The sequence below is a fragment of the Oncorhynchus masou genome, chromosome 32, assembly GCF_036934945.1.
Source record: "Oncorhynchus masou masou isolate Uvic2021 chromosome 32, UVic_Omas_1.1, whole genome shotgun sequence".
NCBI classification, from domain to species: Eukaryota; Metazoa; Chordata; class Actinopteri; order Salmoniformes; family Salmonidae; genus Oncorhynchus; species Oncorhynchus masou.
The window spans coordinates 13,575,504-13,597,850 of record NC_088243.1 but is presented as its reverse complement, the minus strand read 5'-3'; the positions used below and the strand labels follow the sequence as shown (position 1 = coordinate 13,597,850).

General features: G+C 45.7%; 1 protein-coding gene across 1 annotated transcript in view; it reads right to left on the bottom strand.

Annotated features, from left to right (window-relative positions):
• Positions 1 to 11,038: 11,038 nt before the first annotated feature.
• Positions 11,039 to 22,347, bottom strand: part of rin3 (Ras and Rab interactor 3) — a 38,835-nt gene continuing 27,526 nt past the window's right edge. The window contains exons 10-14 of the mRNA XM_064953336.1: positions 22,113 to 22,224; positions 21,717 to 21,851; positions 21,402 to 21,565; positions 14,993 to 15,126; positions 11,039 to 14,283 (exon numbers count right to left, since the gene is read on the bottom strand). Coding sequence (XP_064809408.1) covers positions 13,944 to 14,283; positions 14,993 to 15,126; positions 21,402 to 21,565; positions 21,717 to 21,851; positions 22,113 to 22,224 — 885 coding nt within the window. The 3' untranslated portion in view covers positions 11,039 to 13,943. The remainder of the gene's footprint in view (positions 14,284 to 14,992; positions 15,127 to 21,401; positions 21,566 to 21,716; positions 21,852 to 22,112; positions 22,225 to 22,347) is intronic.

Sequence of the window (22,347 nt, the reverse complement as noted above, 5' to 3'; positions counted from 1 at the left end):
GGTGCTCCTCCCCCTCGTGTACCTGGGACAGAACGGCCCCTAGTCCCCTCTCACATGCGTCAGTCTGGACCACCATCTGCACCTGAAAACCGGGCGTTACGGGAATCGGATGGGAGCACAGTGCTTCCTTCAGACCATTGAATGCCGCTTCTGTCTCGTCCGTCCATTTCACTGTTTTCAGGAGGTGAGCCCTGGTTAGATCGGTGAGGGGGCAAGCCGCAAAGTTGGGGATAAACCGGCTATAGTATCCAGGACTTGACCTGTGTCTTGGTGCATGGAACGGGCCAGTCACGCACCGAGTGAACCTTCCTCTCCTGTGGGGGTCTCTACTGGCCCCTCGAAATTGAGGAGGGGGAGGATGGGGTTCCCCAGGAGGATCAGGTTCCGGCGCCCCCTCCGACTCCGGAGCCGTAAGACTCATGCTGGTTAACCAGTTGCTTCTGGTTAACCGGTTGCTATTGGTCTTCCCCGCTCTCTTCTTTGGCCAGCTCGTACCTTCTTCTTCAATTCGTGCCCCCATAGGGCCATGAACAGAGGACAATCCCATCCCACTAGGAGAGGTACCGGCAGCTCTGGTACTGCACCCACCATCATCTGACAGCTCCCTTGTGACGTCACAATGTTGGCCCATACAGTGGGATACTGCTTTGTGTCCCCGTGATCTCCCTACCCCGTTCGGGCTCCTGATTCAGCAGGCTCGTGGTTACGAGCGTAACCATACTTCCGGAGTCTAATAGCGCTTCCGTGTCGTGTCCGTCCACCTTCATCGGGACCATGGGGGCAGTTGATTCGTGTTGACATAGTTCACCACGAATATACAGGGTGTGACATGGTTCACGGCGTGACCCACCTCACCTCCGTGGCTAGCTGATGGCATCGACTCCTCTCGAGCCGGGCAATTCCAGGCAATGTGCCCCCGGGCGCCACACTCAAAACACCTTTGGTCTCCCTCTACCTGGGGTTGTCGGTGGCGGGTCGGCCCTACCCCCGCCGTCTCTCCACGGGTTTGCGGTCCTTTGGCCCTGCCAACTGTCAGTTCGAGGTACACCGGGGTGGGGCTGTCCTTCCGTCCCCTTGGACAGGTTGCAGACTCATCCCAGCTCCCACTTAGCAGTGCCTGAGTGTTCTTATGCATCTCCACTGCTTCCAGGAGGCCCTCCAAGGTCCTCCTATACTCGCGGACCTCATCATGTCATAAGGGGGTGCCTGTAAGAAGCGATCCATGACCATTTTGTCGAGGATGGAGAGGGTGGATACGTCCGTAAGGAGCCATGCCCTGGTGACGCGCAGTAGGTCGCTCATCTGGGCTCTGGGGGATGCGTCGGGTATGAACCTCCAGTCGTGGAACCGTTGAGCCCAATGAGCCAGGCTGTACGCATAGCGGCTGAGTATCTCCCGTTTGAGTCCATCGTAGTTAGCCGCCTGTTCGTCGTTCAGGTCCCAATACGTCTTTTGGTTATTCCCAGAGAGGAACGGGGCCAGCAGACTTGACCACAGTGGCCTCGGCCATCCTTCCCGTAGTGCAGTCCGTTCACATGTACAGAGGTATGTTACTCACCAGCTCCCAATCAGCCCCAATTAGTCCTGGCTGGAGAGCCCGTCGAGACCTGGCACGTCCAGCAGATGGAGCCATCGCATCATGATGCATACTCCATCTGTTACCAGGCCTCAACGAGTCCCCCCCTGGTGGCTGACCTAATGTACGCCACAACCTATACCAGTGTTTCAACATCTATACCTGTACCGGTGTTTCCACATCACTGGACTGCTTTCTCATAGAAGCAGAACAGGTCTGATTGATGGCCAAGATCTGGACATTCTCATCTTTGCGAGACGATCCATAGACATTTGCAAGTCAAATCAAATCAAATGTATTTATATAGCCCTTCGTACATCAGCTGATATCTCAAAGTGCTGTACAGAAACCCAGCCTAAAACCCCAAACAGCAAGCAATGCTGGTGTTGAAGCATGTTGGCTAGGAAAAACTCCCTAGAAAGGCCATATCATAGGAAGAAACTTAGAGAGGAGCTAGGCTATGAGGGGTGGCCAGTCCTCTTCTGGCTGTGCCAGTTGGAGATTATAACAGAACATGGTCAAGATGTTCAAATGTTCATAAATGACCAGCATGGTCAAATAATAGGTCTGGGACAGGTAGCACGTCCGGTGAACAGGTCAGGATTCCATAGCCGCAGGCAGAACAGTTGAAACTGGAGCAGCAGCACGGCCAGGTGGACTGGGGACAGCAAGGAGTCATCATGCCAGGTAGTTCTGAGGCATGGTCCTAGGGCTCAGGTCTTCCGAGAGAGAGAAAGAAAGAGAGAAGGAGAGAATTAGAGAGAACATAATTAAATTCACACAGGACACCGGATAAGACAGAAGTACTCCAGATATAACAAACTGACCCTAGCCCTCCGACACATAAACTACTGCAGCATAAATACTGGAGGCTGAGACAGGAGGGGTCAGGAGACACTGTGGCCCCATCCGATGATACCCCACGGACAGGACCAAACAGGAAGGATATAACCCCACCCACTTTGCCAAAGCACAGCCCCCACACCACTAGAGGGATATCTTCAACCACCAACTTACCATCCTGAGACAAGGCCGAGTATAGCCCACAAAGATCTCCACCACAGCACAACCCAAGGGCGGGCGCCAACCCAGACAGGAAGATCACATCAGTGACTCAACCCACTCAAGTGACGCACCCCTCCTAGGGACGGCATGAAAGAGCACCAGTAAGCCAGTGACTCAGCCCCTGTAATAGGGTTAGAGGCAGAGAATCCCAGTGGAAAGAGGGGAACCGGCCAGGCAGAGACAGCAAGGGCGGTTCGTTGCTCCAGAGCCTTTCCGTTCTCCTTCACACTCCTGGCCAGACTACACTCAATCATATGACCCACTGAAGATATGAGTCTTCGGTAAAGACTTAAAGGTTGAGACCGAGTTTGCGTCTCTCACATGGGTAGGCAGACCATTCCATAAAAATGGAGCTCTATAGGAGAAAGCCCTGCCTCCAGCTGTTTGCTTAGAAATTCTAAGCACAATTAGGAGGCCTGCGTCTTGTGACCGTAGCTTACGTGTAGGGATGTACGGCAGGACCAAATCAGAGAGATAGGTATGGGCAAGCCCATGTCATGCTTTGTAGGTTAGCAGTAAAACCTTGATATCAGCCCTTGCCTTGACAGGAAGCCAGTGTAGGGAGGCTAGCATTGGAGTAATATGATCACATTTTTTGGTTCTAGTCAGGATTATAGCAGCAGTATTTAGCACTAACTAAAGTTTATTTAGTGCTTTATTCGGGTAGTGAAAACAATAGTGGTCCTAAAACGGAACCTGGAGGAACACCAACATTTACAGTTGATTTGTCAGAGGACAAACCATTCACAGAGACAAATGGATATCTTTCTGACAGATAAGATCCAAACCAGGCCAGAACTTGTGGGTGTAGACCAATTTGGGTTTCCAATCTCTCCAAAAGAATGTGATGATCGATGGTATCAAAAGTAGCACTAAGGCCTAAGAGCACGAGGACAGATGCAGAGCCTCGGTCTGATGCCATTAAAAGGTAATTTACCACCTTCACAAGTGCAGTCTCAGTGCTATGATGGAGTCTAAAACCAGACTGAAGCATTTCGTATACATTGTTTGTCTTCAGGAAGGCAGTGAGTTGCTGCGCAACAGCCTTTTCTAAACATTTTGAGAGGAATGGAAGATTCAATATAGGCCGATAGTTTTTTATATTTTCTGGGTCAAGGTTGGGATTTTTCAAGAGAGGCTTTATTACTGCCACTTTTAGTGAGTTTGGTACACATCCGCTGGATAGAGAGCCGTTTATTATGTTCAACATAGGAGGGCCAAGCACAGGAAGCAGCTCTTTCAGTAGCTTAGTTGGAATAAGGTCCAGTATGCAGCTTGAAGGTTTAGAGGCCATGATTATTTTCATCATTGTGTCAAGAGATATAGTACTAAAACACTTGAGTGTCTCTCTTGATCCTAGGTCCTGGCAGAGTTGTGCAGACTCAGGACAACTGGGCTTTGAAGGAATACACAGATTTAAAGAGGAGTCCGTAATTTGCTTTATAAAAATCATGATCTTTTCCTCAAAGAAGTTAATGAATTTATTACTGCTGAAGTGAAAACCATCTTCTCTTGGGGAATGCTGCTTTTTAGTTAACTTTGCACACACCTTGTCTCGTTACCCAGGTGGAACTTCATTAGTCATTTAAAAATAATGGCCGGCAAGGAAGGAGCTGTTTGTCAGAAAAATAAACTTATACCTCCTTACCTCCCACTTATTATGGACTGATAGAACGGAAGGAAGGAGAGAGGGAAAAAAAGACAAAGAAGGGAAATGGGGAGAGATGAGAAAAGAAAGAGAAAGGGGAGAAAGATAGAGACAGAAAGAGATTGTGACAGACATAGAGGGAGAATGAGGAAGAGGAAGAGAAGCTGTGTAAAACAGAGAATGAGAGATGGGGGAGATGGGGAAGGGAGGTGATGAGGGGTCAGTAGTAAGAGACAGTATGAGTGACGGAGAAGAGAGTTGATGAGGGGTCAGTAGTAAGAGACAGGATGAGTGATGGAGAAGAGAGGTGATGCGGTGTCAGTAGTAAGAGACAGGATGAGTGATGGAGAAGAGAGGTGATGAGGGGTCAGTAGTAAGAGACAGGATGAGTGATGGAGAAGAGAGGTGATGAGGGGTCAGTAGTAAGAGACAGGATGAGTGATGGAGAAGAGAGGTGATGAGGGGTCAGTAGTAAGAGACAGGATGAGTGATGAAGAAGAGAGGTGATGAGGGGTCAGTAGTAAGAGACAGAATGACTGATGGAGAAGAGAGGTGATGCGGGGTCAGTAGTAAGAGACAGTTAAAAGAGTGTCTCTGTGTTGAGCAGAACAGGGATAAAAGAGTGTCTTTGTGTTGAGCAGAACAGGGATAACAGAGTGTCTTTGTGTTGAGCAGACCAGGGATAACTGAGTGTCTTTGTGTTGAGCAGAACAGGGATAACAGAGTGTCTTTGTGTTGAGCAGAACAGGGCTAACAGGGTGTCTTTGTGTTGAGCAGAACAGAGATAACAGAGTGTCTTTGTGTTGAGCAGAACAGGGATAACAGAGTGTCTTTGTGTTGAGCAGAACAGGGATAACAGAGTGTCTTTGTGTTGAGCAGACCAGGGATAACTGAGTGTCTTTGTGTTGAGCAGAACAGGGATAACAGAGTGTCTTTGTGTTGAGCAGAACAGGGCTAACAGGGTGTCTTTGTGTTGAGCAGAACAGGGATAACAGAGTGTCTTTGTGTTGAGCAGAACAGGGCTAACAGAGTGTCTTTGTGTTGAGCAGAACAGAGATAACAGAGTGTCTTTGTGTTGAGCAGAACAGGGATAACTGAGTGTCTTTGTGTTGAGCAGAACAGGGATAACAGAGTGTCTTTGTGTTGAGCAGAACAGGGATAACAGAGTGTCTGTGTTGAGCAGAACAGAGCTAACAGAGTGTCTTTGTGTTGAGCAGAACAGGGATAACATTGTCTTTGTGTTGAGAAGAACAGGGCTAACAGTGTCTTTGTGTTGAGCAGAACAGGGATAACAGAGTGTCTTTGTGTTGAGCAGAACAGGGCTAACAGAGTGTCTTTGTGTTGAGCAGAACAGGGCTAACCGAGTGTCTTTGTGTTGAGAAGAACAGGGCTAACCGAGTGTCTTTGTGTTGAGAAGAACAGGGCTAACCGAGTGTCTTTGTGTTGAGAAGAACAGGGCTAACCGAGTGTCTTTGTGTTGAGAAGAACAGGGCTAACAGAGTGTCTTTGTGTTGAGAAGAACAGGGCTAACAGAGTGTCTTTGTGTTGAGAAGAACAGGGCTAACAGAGTGTCTTTGTGTTGAGAAGAACAGGGCTAACCGAGTGTCTGTGTTGAGCAGAACAGGGATAACAGAGTGTCTTTGTGTTGAGAAGAACAGGGATAACAGAGTGTCTTTGTTGCAGATGTGAAAACTATGATTCTCATATGGTCTACTGCTTACCCTCTAATGATACTCATATGGTCTACTGCTTACCCTCTAATGATTCTCATATGGTCTACGGCTTACCCTCTAATGATTCTCATATGGTCTACTGCTTACCCTCTAATGATACTCATATGGTCTACTGCATACCCTCTAATGATACTCATATGGTCTACTGCTTACCCTCTAATGATACTCATATGGTCTACTGCTTACCCTCTAATGATACTCATATGGTCTACTGCTCACCTTCTAATGATATTCATATGGTCTACTGCTTACCCTCTAATGATACTCATATGGTCTACAGCTCACCCTCTAATGGTACTCATATGGTCTACAGCTCACCCTCTAATGATACTCATATGCTCTACTGCTCACCTTCTAATGATATTCATATGGTCTACAGCTCATCCTCTAATGATACTCATATGCTCTACTGCTCACCCTATAGTGATAGTCATATGGTCTACAGCTCACCCTCTAATGATACTCATATGCTCTATTGCTCACCCTCTAACGATACTCATATTGCTCTACTGCTCATATGGTCTACAGCTCACCCTCTAATGATACTCATGTGCTCTACTGCTCACCTTCTAATGATATTCATATGCTGTTCTGCTCACCCTCTAATGATACTTATATGCTCTACTGCTCATATGGTCTACAGCTCACCCTCTAATGATTCTCATATGCTCTACTGCTCACCTTCTAATGATATTCATATGGTCTACAGCTCACCCTCTAATGATACTCATATGCTCTATTGCTCACCCTCTAATGATACTCATATTGCTATACTGCTCATATGGTCTACAGCTCACCCTCTAATGATACTCATATGCTCTACTAATCACCCTCTAATGATACTCATATGCTCTACTGCTAACCCTCTAATGATACTCATATGCTGTTCTGCTCACCCTCTAATGATACTTATATGCTCTAATGCTCATATGGTCTACAGCTCACCCTATAATGATACTCATATGCTCTACTGCTCACCTTCTCATGCTACTCATATGCTCTACTGCTCGCTATATAAAATCAAATTAAAATTTCAATTTGTCTGTCGGCATACCATCTCTCCCTCTAGCCATCTCTCCCTCTCGCCATCTCTCCCTCTCGCCATCTCTCCCTCCAGCCATCTCTCCCTCCAGCCATCTCTCCCTCCAGCCATCTCTCCCTCCAGCCATCTCTCCCTCTCGCCATCTCTCCCTCTCGCCATCTCTCCCTCTAGCCATCTCTCCCTCTAGCCATCTCTCCCTCTAGCCATCTCTCCCTCTCGCCATCTCTCCCTCTAGCCATCTCTCCCTCTAGCCATCTCTCCCTCTAGCCATCTCTCCCTCTAGCCACCTCTTCCTCTCGCCATCTCTCCCTCTCGCCATCTCTCCCTCTCGCCATCTCTCCCAGCCGGTCCTGGCTCCATGGCATCAGAGTCAGACCGAGGCTCCTGCGGTGGAGGAATGGGTACAGCGCTCCAAGGACACCTGGAAAGCCGTTCAGGACTCATTACGGTTAGCGGGAGAACGGCAGAAGAGGAGCGCTGACCAGCACTGCTCTCGACCCGAAACCTGTGTCTCCACCTGCCCTGTCGGAAGCTGGGGCCGCAGTGTGTGGGGCCGTTCAAAGTCCTGAGGAGAATAAACGAGGTGTGTTATAGATTACAACTTCCTAGGTATTACCGTATTAACCCCTCGTTTCATGTGTCTCTCCTTAGGCCGGTGGTGGCTGGTCCCCTGCAAGAAGGTGAGGTGCCTGAGGTCCCTCTGCCCCCTCTGGACATCGAGGGGTCCCCGGCGTATACAGTTCGAGGCATTCTGGATTCGAGACCCCGGGTGGGGGGCCTACAGTACCTCGTAGACTGGGAGGGGTACGGCCCGGAGGAGAGATGCTGGGTTCCGGTGAGGGATATTTTGGACCCTTCCCTCCTGAGAGATTTCCACCGCCTCCACCCAGATCGCCCAGCACCTCGTCCTCCGGGTCGTCCTCGAGGACGGTGGCGGCGCGCTGCGGGAGCCGCGCGTCAGGGGGGGATACTGTCACGACTTCTGCCGAAGTTGGCTCTCCTGCCCGTTCGGGCGGTGCTCGGCGGTCGTCGTCACCGTCCTATTAGCCACTACCGATCCCTTTTTTGTGTATCTGTTGGTTTTGTCTAATTGGTTTCACCTGTGTGTTGTTTAGTTAATTAGTGTCTGTATTTAATGTAGGTTGTCCCACCCTTGTTTTGTGCGGGATTGTTTATTTTGTCATTCGTTTTTTCTGTCGGTGTTTATTGTTTCTTATTCTCCGGTTAGTCTTTATCCTGTGTTGGATAAATTCACCCTGTGTGTATTTGGGTTGACCGTTGTTTATTTTGTTCACCGGAGAATAAAACTTTATATCGCTATCTGCTCTCTGCGCCTGATTCCACCCACCTTGATTAGACGTGACAGGTGCTCCCTCTGTTGTTTCCTGGGTGCTGAACACACATCCTTGTGGGGCCCCAGTGTTGAGGATCAGTGTAGTGGAGATGTTGATCCCTATCTTCACCGCCTGGGGGCGGCCCATCCGGAAGTCCAGGACCCAATTACACAGGGCAGGGTTCAGACCCAGGGCCTCAAGCTTAATTACAAGCTTGGAGGGTACTATAGTCAATGAATAGCATTCTTACATAGGTATTCCTCTTGTCCAGATGGGATAGGGCAGTGTGCAGTGTGATGGCGATTGCGTCATCTGTGGACCTATTGGGGCGGTAAGCAAATTGAAGTGGGTCTAGGATGACAGGTAAGGTGGAGGTGATATGATCCTTGACTAGCCTGTCAAGCACTTCATGATGGCAGAAGTAAGTGCTAAGAAGCGATAGTCATTTAGTTCAGTTACCTTTACATTCTTGGGTACAGGAACAATGGTGGCCATCTTGAAGCATGTGGGGACAGCAGACTGGGATAGGGAGAGATTGAATATGTCCGTAAATACACCAGCCAGCTGGTCTGCGCATGCTCTGAGGATGCGGCCAGGGATGCCATCTGGGCCGGCAGCCTTCCGAGGGTTAACACGTTTAAATGTCTTATTCACGTCGGAGAGCCCACAGTCCTTGGTAGCTGGCCATGTCGGTGGCACTGTGTTATCCTCAAAGCAGGAAAAGAAGGTGTTTAGCTTGTCCGGAAGCAAGACGTCAGTGTCCTAGGCTGGTTTTCCTTTTGTAGTCTGTAGACCCTGCGACATACGTCTCGTGTCTGAGCTGTTGAATTGTGACTCCACTTTGTCTCTATATGGAAGTTTTACCTGTTTGATTGCCTTGTGGAGGGAATGACTACTCGGTTTGTATTCTGCCATATTCCCAGTCATCTTGACATGGTTAAGTGCGGTAGTTTGTACATTCTGTTTTGTGCGAATGCTGCCATCTATCCACGGTTTCTGGTTAGGGAAGGTTTTAATAGTCACAGTGGGTACAACATCTCTTATACACTTCTTGATGAAATCAGTAACCGTCTCAGTGTACACCTCAATATTATTCTCGAAAACGACCCAGAACATATCCCAGTCCGTGTGAAAAAAAACTATCTTGAAGCGTGGATTCCAATTGGTCAGACCAGCGTTGAATAGTCCTTAGCACGGGTACTTCCTGTTTGAGTTTCTGACAATAGGAAGGGTGGAGCAAAATGGAGTTGTGGTCAGATTTTCCAAAAGGAGGGTGGGGAAGGGCTTTGCATGCATGAAGTTGGAGTAACAATGGTTGAGTGTTTTTCCAGTGCGAGTACTACAGTCGATATGCTTCTAGAATTTTGGTAGCCTTTCCCTCAAATTTTCTTTGTTAAAATCACCAGCTACAATAAATGCAACCTCAGGATATATGGTTTACAGTTTGTATAAAAAAAGTTCCTTGAGGGCCGTCGTGGTATCAGTTTGAGGGGGGTTATATGGGGCTGTGACAATAACTGAAGAGAATTATCTTGGGAGATAATATGGTTGGCATTTGATTGTGAGGTATTCTAGGTCAGGTGAACAAAGGGACTTGAGTTTCTATATGTTATCACAATCACACCAACAGTAGTTAATAATGAAACATACACCACCGTCTTTCTCCCCTTCTTTATTCCTGTCTGTATGATGTACTGAGAACCCAGCTGGCTGTATGGACAGGGACAGTATATCCGAAGAGAACCATTATTCCATGAAGCAGAGTATGGTACAGTCCCCGATGTCTATCTGAAAGGAGATCCTCGCCCTGAGCTCATCTACTTTATTGTCCAGAGACTGAACATTACTCTGAAGTGGTGGATGGTGTGCCCGCCTCCTGAGTCAGATTAGAAGTCCACTCCGAATACCTCTTCTCTGCCGGCGGTGACTTGGAGAAGCCTCTGGGATAAGTTCAATTGTCCTGGGGTGTACGGACAAAGGATCCAATTGGGGAAAGTTGTATTCCTGGTCGTAATGCTGGTGAGTTATCTCCGCTCTGATATCCGAACGTTATTTCCAGCTGTATGTAATAGCACAACAACAGCAAAAAAGTCCTGGGCTAATAATGTAAGAAATACAAGCAGAGGTTCCATGTCGGTAGGCACCGTTTTACAATTAGCAAGTGGCTGAAACTATCTCACCAGAGAAAGAATCCAAGAGAGCGAAAGAGCGCCTCTCTGTCTTACTATACACTCAGTAGGTATACCGATCTAGTACCGGTCAGACCAGTAGTTGTTGTGTTATGCATTTGTTTTATTTAATGATTTTATAATTTAATTCCAAGTCATAATCTCATCTCTGCTGTCTGACAAAAATAATATTTTGTAGTTCTTCAAAGTAAATAAGGCATACTTTTATGATTGTTGCATACCAACTATAAACCCCTTTGATCATGTATTTTTCGGTAGAGATACCTAGCTAAGCAACATTTGCTCTCTATATCCTCTCATGATCGCGCATTATCTCTTCCGTAGCAGCCTAAAAGAAAGACAGACCGGACAGGTAGATCAGCAATGGATTATGGTCGTTGTAGTTAATTACCACTTTTTATTCGTTAAACCATGTAGAATACGTGTAATAATGGAGCTGTGAGTCGGAGAAGCAGGTGCAGGTGAAACGTTTAATAAAACAACAAAACCATGAACAAGACAATTCCATGTAGCTACACACCGGTACACAAGAATAATACCATCTGGTGAATGAACACAAGAGAGTCACATATAAAGGGGAGGAAATTATGAAGGTAATGAAGTCCAGGTGTGAGTCATAATGATTAACAGGTGCGCGTAATGATGAGTGCTAGGTGCGCGTAATGATGAATCCCAGGACCGTTGGTCGGCGACATCGTATGCCAGAAGGGAGGAGCAGGAGAAGATGTGACAATACTTGCCTGTTGGAAACTACAACTCCCTACTACATCGCAGAGTTCAGGCTGGATCTGATTTATCTCTAGAGAAACTGTGCATTGAGCTCACAGAAGAAAAACAAAAAACAAATTCAAATAATTGAACCGATGTCGGTCAATTAGTTGTTCAAAAGCTGTAAAATAATTGAAATTTTGGTTAAATAGCTCAGCACTAATGCAAATGTAAGTAATGTTTGAAATTATTATGTTTTAGTCAAATATTAGATATGTTAGGGCTTCTTGCAGTCAATTAGCAGTGTACAAATTATTTTTAATTATGTTCTGGCCCCGACCATCGCTCATTCGCAGCTTAATCTAGTTGATGATCCCTGGTTTAAGGGATATATTAGTGAAGAATTGGTCTTCCAGGGCAGTATGTATTTCTGTACTCAGCCAGATCCAGATGTCTAGTTGATGATCCCTGGTTTAAGGGATATATTAGTGAAGAATTGGTCTTCCAGGGCAGTATGTATTTCTGTACTCAGCCAGATCCAGATGTCTAGTTGATGATCCCTGGTTTAAGGGATATATTAGTGAAGAATTGGTCTTCCAGGGCAGTATGTATTTCTGTACTCAGCCAGATCCAGATGTCTAGTTGATGATCCCTGGTTTAAGGGATATATTAGTGAAGAATTGGTCTTCCATCGCAGTATGTATTTCTGTACTCAGCCAGATCCAGATGTCTAGTTGATGATCCCTGGTTTAAGGGATATATTAGTGAAGACTTGGTCTTCCAGGGCAGTATGTATTTCTGTACTCAGCCAGGGGGCAGAAGAATCATTTCTAAACAAACAGGATGGGGCAAAATGCTAGTGCCTGGAAATACAATTTAAACTTGGGTCCTCCTACGTCTTTCCCTCTTTGCAAGTTTGTTAATTTTGCCATAACTTGCCATATACTATACATTTCATAACCTCACTATGAACTGTATCCCAATATCCAGAAGGGTGAGACATGGGAAGCATTGAACTATAGAAATTCAGCTGTGGCAATATATTAACTTTGACAATAGATATTCTGCTGGTTAAAGCAACTGGGATATTATTTCATCTACTGAGGCAGATTGAATTGATTTTAGAGTTCTGTTAAAGTTCTGGCAATGGTTTTAACAAAGAAAGGAAATATATTTACTCCCAAATATTTAAAATGGGAAATATTGGAATTCATGAAATGATTAAAAAAACAATGTTTTACTGGGTTTCATCTCTTGATACATCCACATAATCCATTTCACATTTCACCTTTTAAAAACAAAACAATCAACTCATCAACCTGAAAAAAAGTATCAAAGCCATAATGCTATATAATGTAATTACAGTATAATATTGCTGTACACCATCAGTGCCTGGTAGACTTGGATTTAAACTTAAAATGAATGGCATTGTAGCAGAACCCCTCTAGAATGAGACTTCAAAGGTTCTTACAGGACACCAATGTAATGTGACCGCAGCACAGCTACAAGAGTATACAAACCAGCACAGCAAAGATGGATTTACAGTACAGAGAGTCGCAGAGTCTTTCTTGAGCATATAAACCCAGTGACATAATTATTGGCAAGGATATTGTCATGCTAAATTCGATTAACAAAACCAATGAACAGCTGATTGTCAATCTGAACTGTGGCAGAAGCAAAGCTGTTAAATATGAAAATGAACACCGTCCGGACAGGATACATGAACTGTGTCCCAAATAACACCCTATTCCCTACATAGTGCATTACTTTTGACCAGACTATGGGTCCTGGTCAAAAGTAGTGCACTACATAGGGAATAATGTGCCATTTGGGATGCAAGCAGAGACTCCTTATCCGGATCCATTACAGTTTAATTATACAGCCTATTATGCCCTTTCAAACTAGAGGATGACGATATCCTCTTTATCTCTGTAGCTTTGGCCAACTTTGCAGAAAGAGGAAGCAGGACTCATAGCGCTAGTTCTCATAGAAGTAATATAAAAGCTGAAGTGATCTTGTGTGGATCCCCTGTATGATATTCAAAGTCTGAAGAATGAACCAGTCCGACATGAGTTGACGGTGGTAGGTCTTCTTCACTGAGCAATATGACTTACAATAGAAGCCATACAGATGTACTCTCTTAATTTGAGTAGTGTATTCAATTTTTTTCAAAGGCTTCTAAAGTTTGTAATTTCCACTAAACATTTTAGACTTGATTTTCCCTAATGAAAAGTGTGTCACTTTTCTACAAAAATATCCATTAATTATAATACACATAATAATTCACATTTCCTGTTGCTGCATGAATATTGTCTTGCTGTGAGACACAGATCAAATTAAGATAGAGCACATCTGTATGGAAGCTAAAGTAAACTTGAGTCTCCTGTTGTGTGATTTGATATTTAGACCTGAAGATCATGGAGAGGAGATGATGGAGGTTCTCTTCTTTCAGAATGTATCCACATTGTCAAGGGCAGACCTAAACATTGTCTATATGGTTGTGTATAAGGCAAAAAACAATATCTCATTTAAAATGGCTATAATGATTGAAGCAGAAGCCATTGTATTCACTTGAGCAGCTCCTTGATCCTTTGTCCCACACATGCATGTACGCACGCACACGCCCACGCACCGGCACACTGATCTCATCATATCTCGATCAGACTCTCCTCCTTCTCAGGCTCTGGCTCAGCTGCGGGTGCTGGCTCCTTGCTCTCCACCTTCTGTCCTTCTGCCTCCTGTCCTTCTGCCTCCTGTCCTTCTGCCTCCTGTCCTTCTGCCTCCTGGGATTCTGCCTCCTGGGATTCTGCCTCCTGGGATTCTGGCTCCTGGGATTCTGCCTCCTGTCCTTCTGACTCTGTCCTTCCAGGCCGGTAGACAAAGCAGTACTCCTTGAGGGGCTGACTGTGGTGGAGACTGGACTTGATGGGGAGGGGGAACTCCTCAGGGGCCAGGAGTTGGTGGTGGCCCTCCACCAGCACACTCAGGCTGTAAAATAGAATAGAATGGAATAGAACAGAATAGAATTGAACAGAACAGAATAGAACAGAACAGAACAGATTAGAATAGAACAGAACAGAACAGAATACAACATAATAGAATAGAACAGAACAGAATAGAATAGAACAGAATACATCATAATATGATAGAACATAATAGAACAGAATATAATAGAGCAATATAACAGAATAGAATAGAATATAACAGTAATTAACAGAATAATAGAATGGAATAGAATAGAACACAACACAATACAACATAATACAACAGAACAGAATGGAACAGAACAGAATATAATATAATAGAACAGAAGTGAACATAATAGAACAGAATAGAACAGAACAGAATATAATAGAACATAATCAAATTGAATAGAATGGAATAGAATAGAACAGAATACAACATAATACAACAGAATATAATAGAACAGAATAAAATAGAATACAACGGAATAGAATACAACAGAATATAACAGAACAAAATAGAATAGAATGTAATATAACAGAATAGAATGGAATACATTAGAACACAATAGAATAGAATGCAATAAATACTTTATTTTCATTTTGTGAGACAGGGTCAGCATAAACATATTGGCTTGCACAGGATCAGCCACGGAGCAATGCCCCTGGATGGAGAGAGCTGTTTTGGAGTGGTTAAGTGCCTTATTCAAGGGCACAACGGCAGGAGATTGTACCTGTAGGACTCTGGCTCTGCCACCTCAAACTTGTCAGCACACTGGGCACACAGGTCCTGGGCTGTGGTGTTGGGGAGGACCCTCAGGGTCTTAGTGTTGCACCCCGCCTCCAGGAATGACACGTTGATGAAGTCCTACAACGGGACAGCGCAGAAAAAGGACATGAAATATCATATGACAATTTGTTTTATTGTCAACATAATGACAATACAATTTCAAAGAATACTGATATAGTCATAATGATCAAATATCAAAATACTGCAGTGACATTCTATATTCTATTACTCTGAGTCCAGCCTGACTGGACTATTGGGCCTAGTTCACGGGGGTCTCCTTTCTAACCCTAACCCTAACCCTAAACATAGCTCTAGCTATATCCCTAACCCTAACCCTAACCATAGCTCTAGCTATATCCCTAACCCTAACCCTAACCATAGCACTAGCTATATCCCTAACCCTAACCATAGCACTAGCTATAACCCTAACCCTAACCATAGCTCCAGCTATATCCCTAACCCTAACCCTAACATTAGCACTAGCTATATCCCTAACCCTAACCCTAACCATGGCACTAGCTATATCCCTAACCCTAACCCTAACCATAGCTCTAGCTATATCCCTAACCCTAACCATAGCTCTAGCTATATCCCTAACCCTAACCCTAACCATAGCTCTAGCTATATCCCTAACCCTAACCCTAACAATAGCTCTAGCTATATCCCTAACCCTAACCCTAACAATAGCTCTAGCTATATCCCTAACCCTAACCCTAACCATAGCTCTAGATATATCCCTAACCCTATCCCTAACCTTAACCCTAGCTCTAGCTGTATCCCTAACCCTAACCCCAGCTATATCCCTAACCCTAACCCTATCCCTAACCCTAACCCTAGCTCTAGCTATATCCCTAACCTAACTGAAACCATAGCTCTAGCTATATCCCTAATCCTATCCCTGACCCTAACCCTAACCCCAGCTATATCCCTAACTCTAACCCTAACCCTAACCCTAACCCCAGCTCTAGCTATATCCCTAACCTAACCCTAACCCGAGCTCTAGCTATATCCCTAACCATAACCCTAACCCTATCCCTATCCCTAACCCTGACCCTAACCCTAGCTCTAGCTATATCCCTGACCCTAACCCTAACCCCAGCTATATCCCTAACTCTAACCCTAACCCTAACCCTAACCCCAGCTCTAGCTATATCCCTAACCTAACCCTAACCCGAGCTCTAGCTATATCCCTAACCCAAACCCTTAACCCTTAGCTCTAGCTATATTCCTAACCTAACACTAACCCTAACCCTAACCCCAGCTCTAGCTAAATCCCTAACCCTAACCCTAGCTCTAGCTATATTCCTAACCCTAACCCTAGCTCTAGCTATATCCCTAACCTAACCTTAACCCTAACCCCAGCTCTAGCTATATCCCTAACCTAACCCTAAACCTAACCCCAGCTCTAGCTATATCCCTAACCTAACCTTAACCCTAGCTCTAGCTATATCCCTAACCAATCCCTAACCCCAGCTCTAGCTATATCCCTAATCTAGCCTTAACCCTAACCCCAGCTCTAGCTCAACCTAACCCTAACCCCAGCTCTAGCTATATCCCTAACCCTAACCCTAAACCCTAACCCTAGCTCTAGCTATATCCCTAACCCTAGCCTTAACCCTAACCCTTAAACCTAGACTTAAACCTAACCCCAGCTCTAGCTATATCCCTAACCCTAACCCCAGCTCTAGTTATATTCCTAACCTAACCCTAACCCTAACCCAAGCTCTAGCTATATCCCTAAACGAACCTTAACCCTAACCCCAGCTCTAGCTATATCCCTAACCCTAACCCTAGCTCTAGCTATATTCCTAACCTAACACTAACCCTAACCCCAGCTCTAGCTATATCCCTAACCTAACCTTAACCCTAGCTCTAGCTATATCCCTAACCTATCCCTAACCCCAGCTCTAGATATATCCCTAATCTATCCCTAACCCCAGCTCTAGCTATATCCCTAACCTAGCCTTAACCCTAACCCCAGCTCTAGCTCTACCTAACCCTAACCCCAGCTCTAGCTATATCCCTAACCCTAACCCTTAACCCTAACCCCAGCTCTAGCTATATCCCTAACCTAACCCTAACCCTAACCCCAGCTCTAGCTATATCCCTAACCTAACCTTAACCCTAGCTCTAGCTATATCCCTAACCCTAACCCTAGCTCTAGCTATATTCCTAACCTAACAATAACCCTAACCCTAACCCCAGCTCTAGCTATATCCCTAACCCTAACCCTAGCTCTAGCTATATTCCTAACCCTAACCCTAGCTCTAGCTATATCCCTAACCTAACCTTAACCCTAACCCCAGCTCTAGCTATATCCCTAACCTAACACTAACCCTAACCCTAACCCCAGCTCTAGCTAAATCCCTAACCCTAACCCTAGCTCTAGCTATATTCCTAACCCTAACCCTAGCTCTAGCTATATCCCTAACCTAACCTTAACCCTAACCCCAGCTCTAGCTATATCCCTAACCTAACCATAACCCTAACCCCAGCTCTAGCTATATCCCTAACCTAACCTTAACCCTAGCTCTAGCTATATCCCTAACCAATCCCTAACCCCAGCTCTAGCTATATCCCTAATCTAGCCTTAACCCTAACCCCAGCTCTAGCTCTACCTAACCCTAACCCCAGCTCTAGCTATATCCCTAACCCTAGCCTTAACCCTAACCCTTAACCCTAGACTTAACCCAAACCCCAGCTCTAGCTATATCCCTAACCCTAACCCCAGCTCTAGTTATATCCCTAACCTAACCCTAACCCTAACCCAAGCTCTAGCTATATCCCTAAACTAACCTTAACCCTAACCCCAGCTCTAGCTATATCCCTAAACCTAACCCTAGCTCTAGCTATATTCCTAACCTAACACTAAGCCTAACCCCAGCTCTAGCTCTACCTAAACCTAACCCCAGCTCTAGGTCTACCTAACCCTAACCCCAGCTCTAGCTATATCCCTAACCCTAACCCTTAACCCTAACCCCAGCTCTAGCTATATCCCTAACCTAACCCTAACCCTAACCCCAGCTCTAGCTCTACCTAAACCTAACCCCAGCTCTAGGTCTACCTAACCCTAACCCCAGCTCTAGCTATATCCCTAACCCTAACCCTTAACCCTAACCCCAGCTCTAGCTATATCCCTAACCTAACCCTAACCCTATCCCCAGCTCTAGCTATATCCCTAACCTAACCTTAACCCTAGCTCTAGCTATATCCCTAACCCTAACCCCAGCTCTAGCTATATCCCTAACCCTAACCCTAGCTCTAGCTATATTCCTAACCTAACACTAACCCTAACCCTAACCCCAGCTCTAGCTATATCCCTAACCCTAACCCTAGCTCTAGCTATATTCCTAGCCCTAACCCTAGCTCTAGCTATATCCCTAACCTAACCTTAACCCTAGCTCTAGCTATATCCCTAACCTAACCCTAACCCTAACCCAAGCTCTAGCTATATCCCTAACCTAACCTTAACCTTAACCTCAGCTCTAGCTATATCCCTAACCTAACCCTAACCCTAGCTCTAGCTATATCCCTAACCTAACCTTAACCTTAACCTCAGCTCTAGCTATATCCCTAACCTAACCCTAACCCTAACCCTAGCTCTAGCTATATTCCTAGCCCTAACCCTAGCTCTAGCTATATCCCTAACCTAACCTTAACCCTAGCTCTAGCTATATCCCTAACCTAACCTTAACCCTAACCCCAGCTCTAGCTATATCCCTAACCTAACCCTAACCCTAACCCCAGCTCTAGCTATATCCCTAACCTAACCTTAACCCTAGCTCTAGCTATATCCCTAACCTATCCTTAACCCCAGCTCTAGCTATATCCCTAACCTAGCCTTAACCCTAACCCCAGCTCTAGCTCTACCTAACCCTAACCCCAGCTCTAGCTATATCCCTAACCCTAACCCTTAACCCTAACCCTAGCTCCAGCTATATCCCTAACCCTAGCCTTAACCCTAACCCTAGACTTAACCCTAACCCTAGCTCTAGCTATATCCCTAACCCTAACCCCAGCTCTAGCTATATCCCTAACCCTAACCCCAGCTCTAGCTATATCCCTAACCTAACCCTAACCCTAACCCAAGCTCTAGCTATATCCCTAACCTAACCTTAACCTTAACCTCAGCTCTAGCTATATCCCTAACCTAACCCTAACCCTAACCCTAGCTCTAGCTATATCCCTAACCCCAGCTCTAGCTATATCCCTAACCCTAACCCTAGCTCTAGCTATATTTCTAACCTAACCCTAACCCTAACCCTAACCCTAGCTCTAGCTATATCCCTAACCGAACCTTAACCCTAACCCCAGCTCTAGCTATATCCCTAACCCTAACCCTAGCTCTAGCTATATTCCTAACCCTAACCCTAGCTCTAGCTATATCCCTAACCTAACCTTAACCCTAACCCCAGCTCTAGCTATATCCCTAACCTAACCCTAACCCTAACCCCAGCTCTAGCTATATCCCTAACCCTAACCCCAGCTCTAGTTATATCCCTAACCTAACCCTAACCCTAACCCAAGCTCTAGCTATATCCCTAAACTAACCTTAACCCTAACCCCAGCTCTAGCTATATCCCTAAACCTAACCCTAGCTCTAGCTATATTCCTAACCTAACACTAAGCCTAACCCCAGCTCTAGCTCTACCTAAACCTAACCCCAGCTCTAGCTCTACCTAACCCTAACCCCAGCTCTAGCTATATCCCTAACCCTAACCCTTAACCCTAACCCCAGCTCTAGCTATATCCCTAACCTAACCCTAACCCTAACCCCAGCTCTAGCTATATCCCTAACCTAACCTTAACCCTAGCTCTAGCTATATCCCTAACCCTAACCCTAGCTCTAGCTATATTCCTAACCTAACACTAACCCTAAACCTAACCCCAGCTCTAGCTATATCCCTAACCCTAACCCTAGCTCTAGCTATATTCCTAACCCTAACCCTAGCTCTAGCTATATCCCTAACCTAACCTTAACCCTAGCTCTAGCTATATCCCTAACCTATCCCTAACCCCAGCTCTAGCTATATCCCTAACCTAGCCTTAACCCTAACCCCAGCTCTAGCTCTACCTAACCCTAACCCCAGCTCTAGCTATATCCCTAACCCTAACCCTTAACCCTAACCCTAGCTCCAGCTATATCCCTAACCCTAGCCTTAACCCTAACCCTAGACTTAACCCTAACCCTAGCTCTAGCTATATCCCTAACCCTAACCCCAGCTCTAGCTATATCCCTAACCCTAACCCCAGCTCTAGCTATATCCCTAACCTAACCCTAACCCTAACCCAAGCTCTAGCTATATCCCTAACCTAACCTTAACCTTAACCTCAGCTCTAGCTATATCCCTAACCTAACCCTAACCCTAACCCTAGCTCTAGCTATATCCCTAACCCCAGCTCTAGCTATATCCCTAACCCTAACCCTAGCTCTAGCTATATTTCTAACCTAACCCTAACCCTAACCCTAACCCTAGCTCTAGCTATATCCCTAACCGAACCTTAACCCTAACCCCAGCTCTAGCTATATCCCTAACCCTAACCCTAGCTCTAGCTATATTCCTAACCCTAACCCTAGCTCTAGCTATATCCCTAACCTAACCTTAACCCTAACCCCAGCTCTAGCTATATCCCTAACCTAACCCTAACCCTAACCCCAGCTCTAGCTATATCCCTAACCTAACCTTAACCCTAGCTCTAGCTATATCCCTAACCTATCCCTAACCCCAGCTCTAGCTATATCCCTAACCTAGCCTTAACCCTAACCCCAGCTCTAGCTATATCCCTAATCCTAACCCCAGCTCTAGCTATATCCCTAACCTAACCCTAACCCCAGCTCTAGCTATATCCCTAACACTAACTCTAACCCCAGCTCTAGCTATATCCCTAACCCTAACCCTAGCTCTAGCTATATCCCTAACCTAACCCTAACCCTTAACCCTAGCCTTAACCCTAACCCTAACTTGAACCCTAACCCTAACTTGAACCCTAACCCCAGCTCGAGCTGTATCCCTAACCTAGCCTTAACCCTGACCCTAACCTAGCTTTAACCCTTAATCCTTAACCCTTCAACCTTATCCCTAACCCTTAACCCTTAACCCTTAAACCTTAACCCTTAATCTTTATCGTTAACCCTTATCCCTAACCCTAACCCTTATCCTTAACCCTTATCCCTAACCCTTCTCCCTCACCCATATCCCTAACCCTTATCCCTAACCCTAATCCTAACTCTGTCCTTAAACCCAGCCCTTATCCCTAACCCTAATCCTAACTCTAGCCTTAACCCCAACCCTTATCCCTAACCCTCATACCTAACCCTAACCCTCTGTGTGTGCTACCCTAGTGGTACTGACCTGAACACATGAACGTGACCCACTGGCTTTGTTCAGGGTGCGTCTCTTCTCCCAGCGGTGGATAGAGTTCTGGATCTCCAGACTGAGCTGCCGTGTCACCACCTGCTTCTCATAGTTCTTTATGTGCTCCAACACTCCATACGTAGTCGTCAGGTAGTAGGAGCCTGGTGACACACACAAGATAGTCATCATTATGAGGCACATACACTGCATATAACATTGGTACTATGTGTGCATCAGTGCTGTTATGTGTGTGTTTGTATGTGTTTGTGTGTTTACTTGTGTGTGCGTGGATCGAATTTAGTTTGTCCCTACCCTCTCCTAGCTGCAGTGCAGGGTCCATCAGCTCCATCATATACTCTACATCCAGTAGCAGGAAGGCCATGTTGCTCCTGGCCAGGACGTACATCAGCACCGGGAGGAAGTCATCTGCACCATGGGCTCTCCCTGCTGGAAACGTCAACCACCATCTTAGTCAGTTCACCTGACAGTCAGGTATTTGTGAGGCAGTAATGATCAATCAACATAAACTTCAATCTGCGCTCGTAAACTAGCCCTGATTTTCATGCTTCCTGACTTTTGTTTGGAGATAGAGGAGTCCTAATTAAAAAGAGACTTGGGAGGATGGCATCGTGAGACTACTCTTATGCTAACAAACAACATTATAATTCAACCACCAAAATCTGCCCAGCAACAAAGACAGCTCCTCACATGGACAGCCTATAGACATGGATTCATAGATGATCTTGCAGGTCTTAAGGAGCAGATCAATCTTCTTCTGAGGGGAGTATTCCTGGTGGAGGGTCATCAACTTCAGCTGGATCTAAGATAGATGGACGGACGGATGGATGGAAAGATGCACTTTGTTAATTCCTGACGGGAGTGCCCCGGTCAACAGTAAAGCACTACATAGGAACCATTAAGGTACCATTTCAGATGCAGCCCA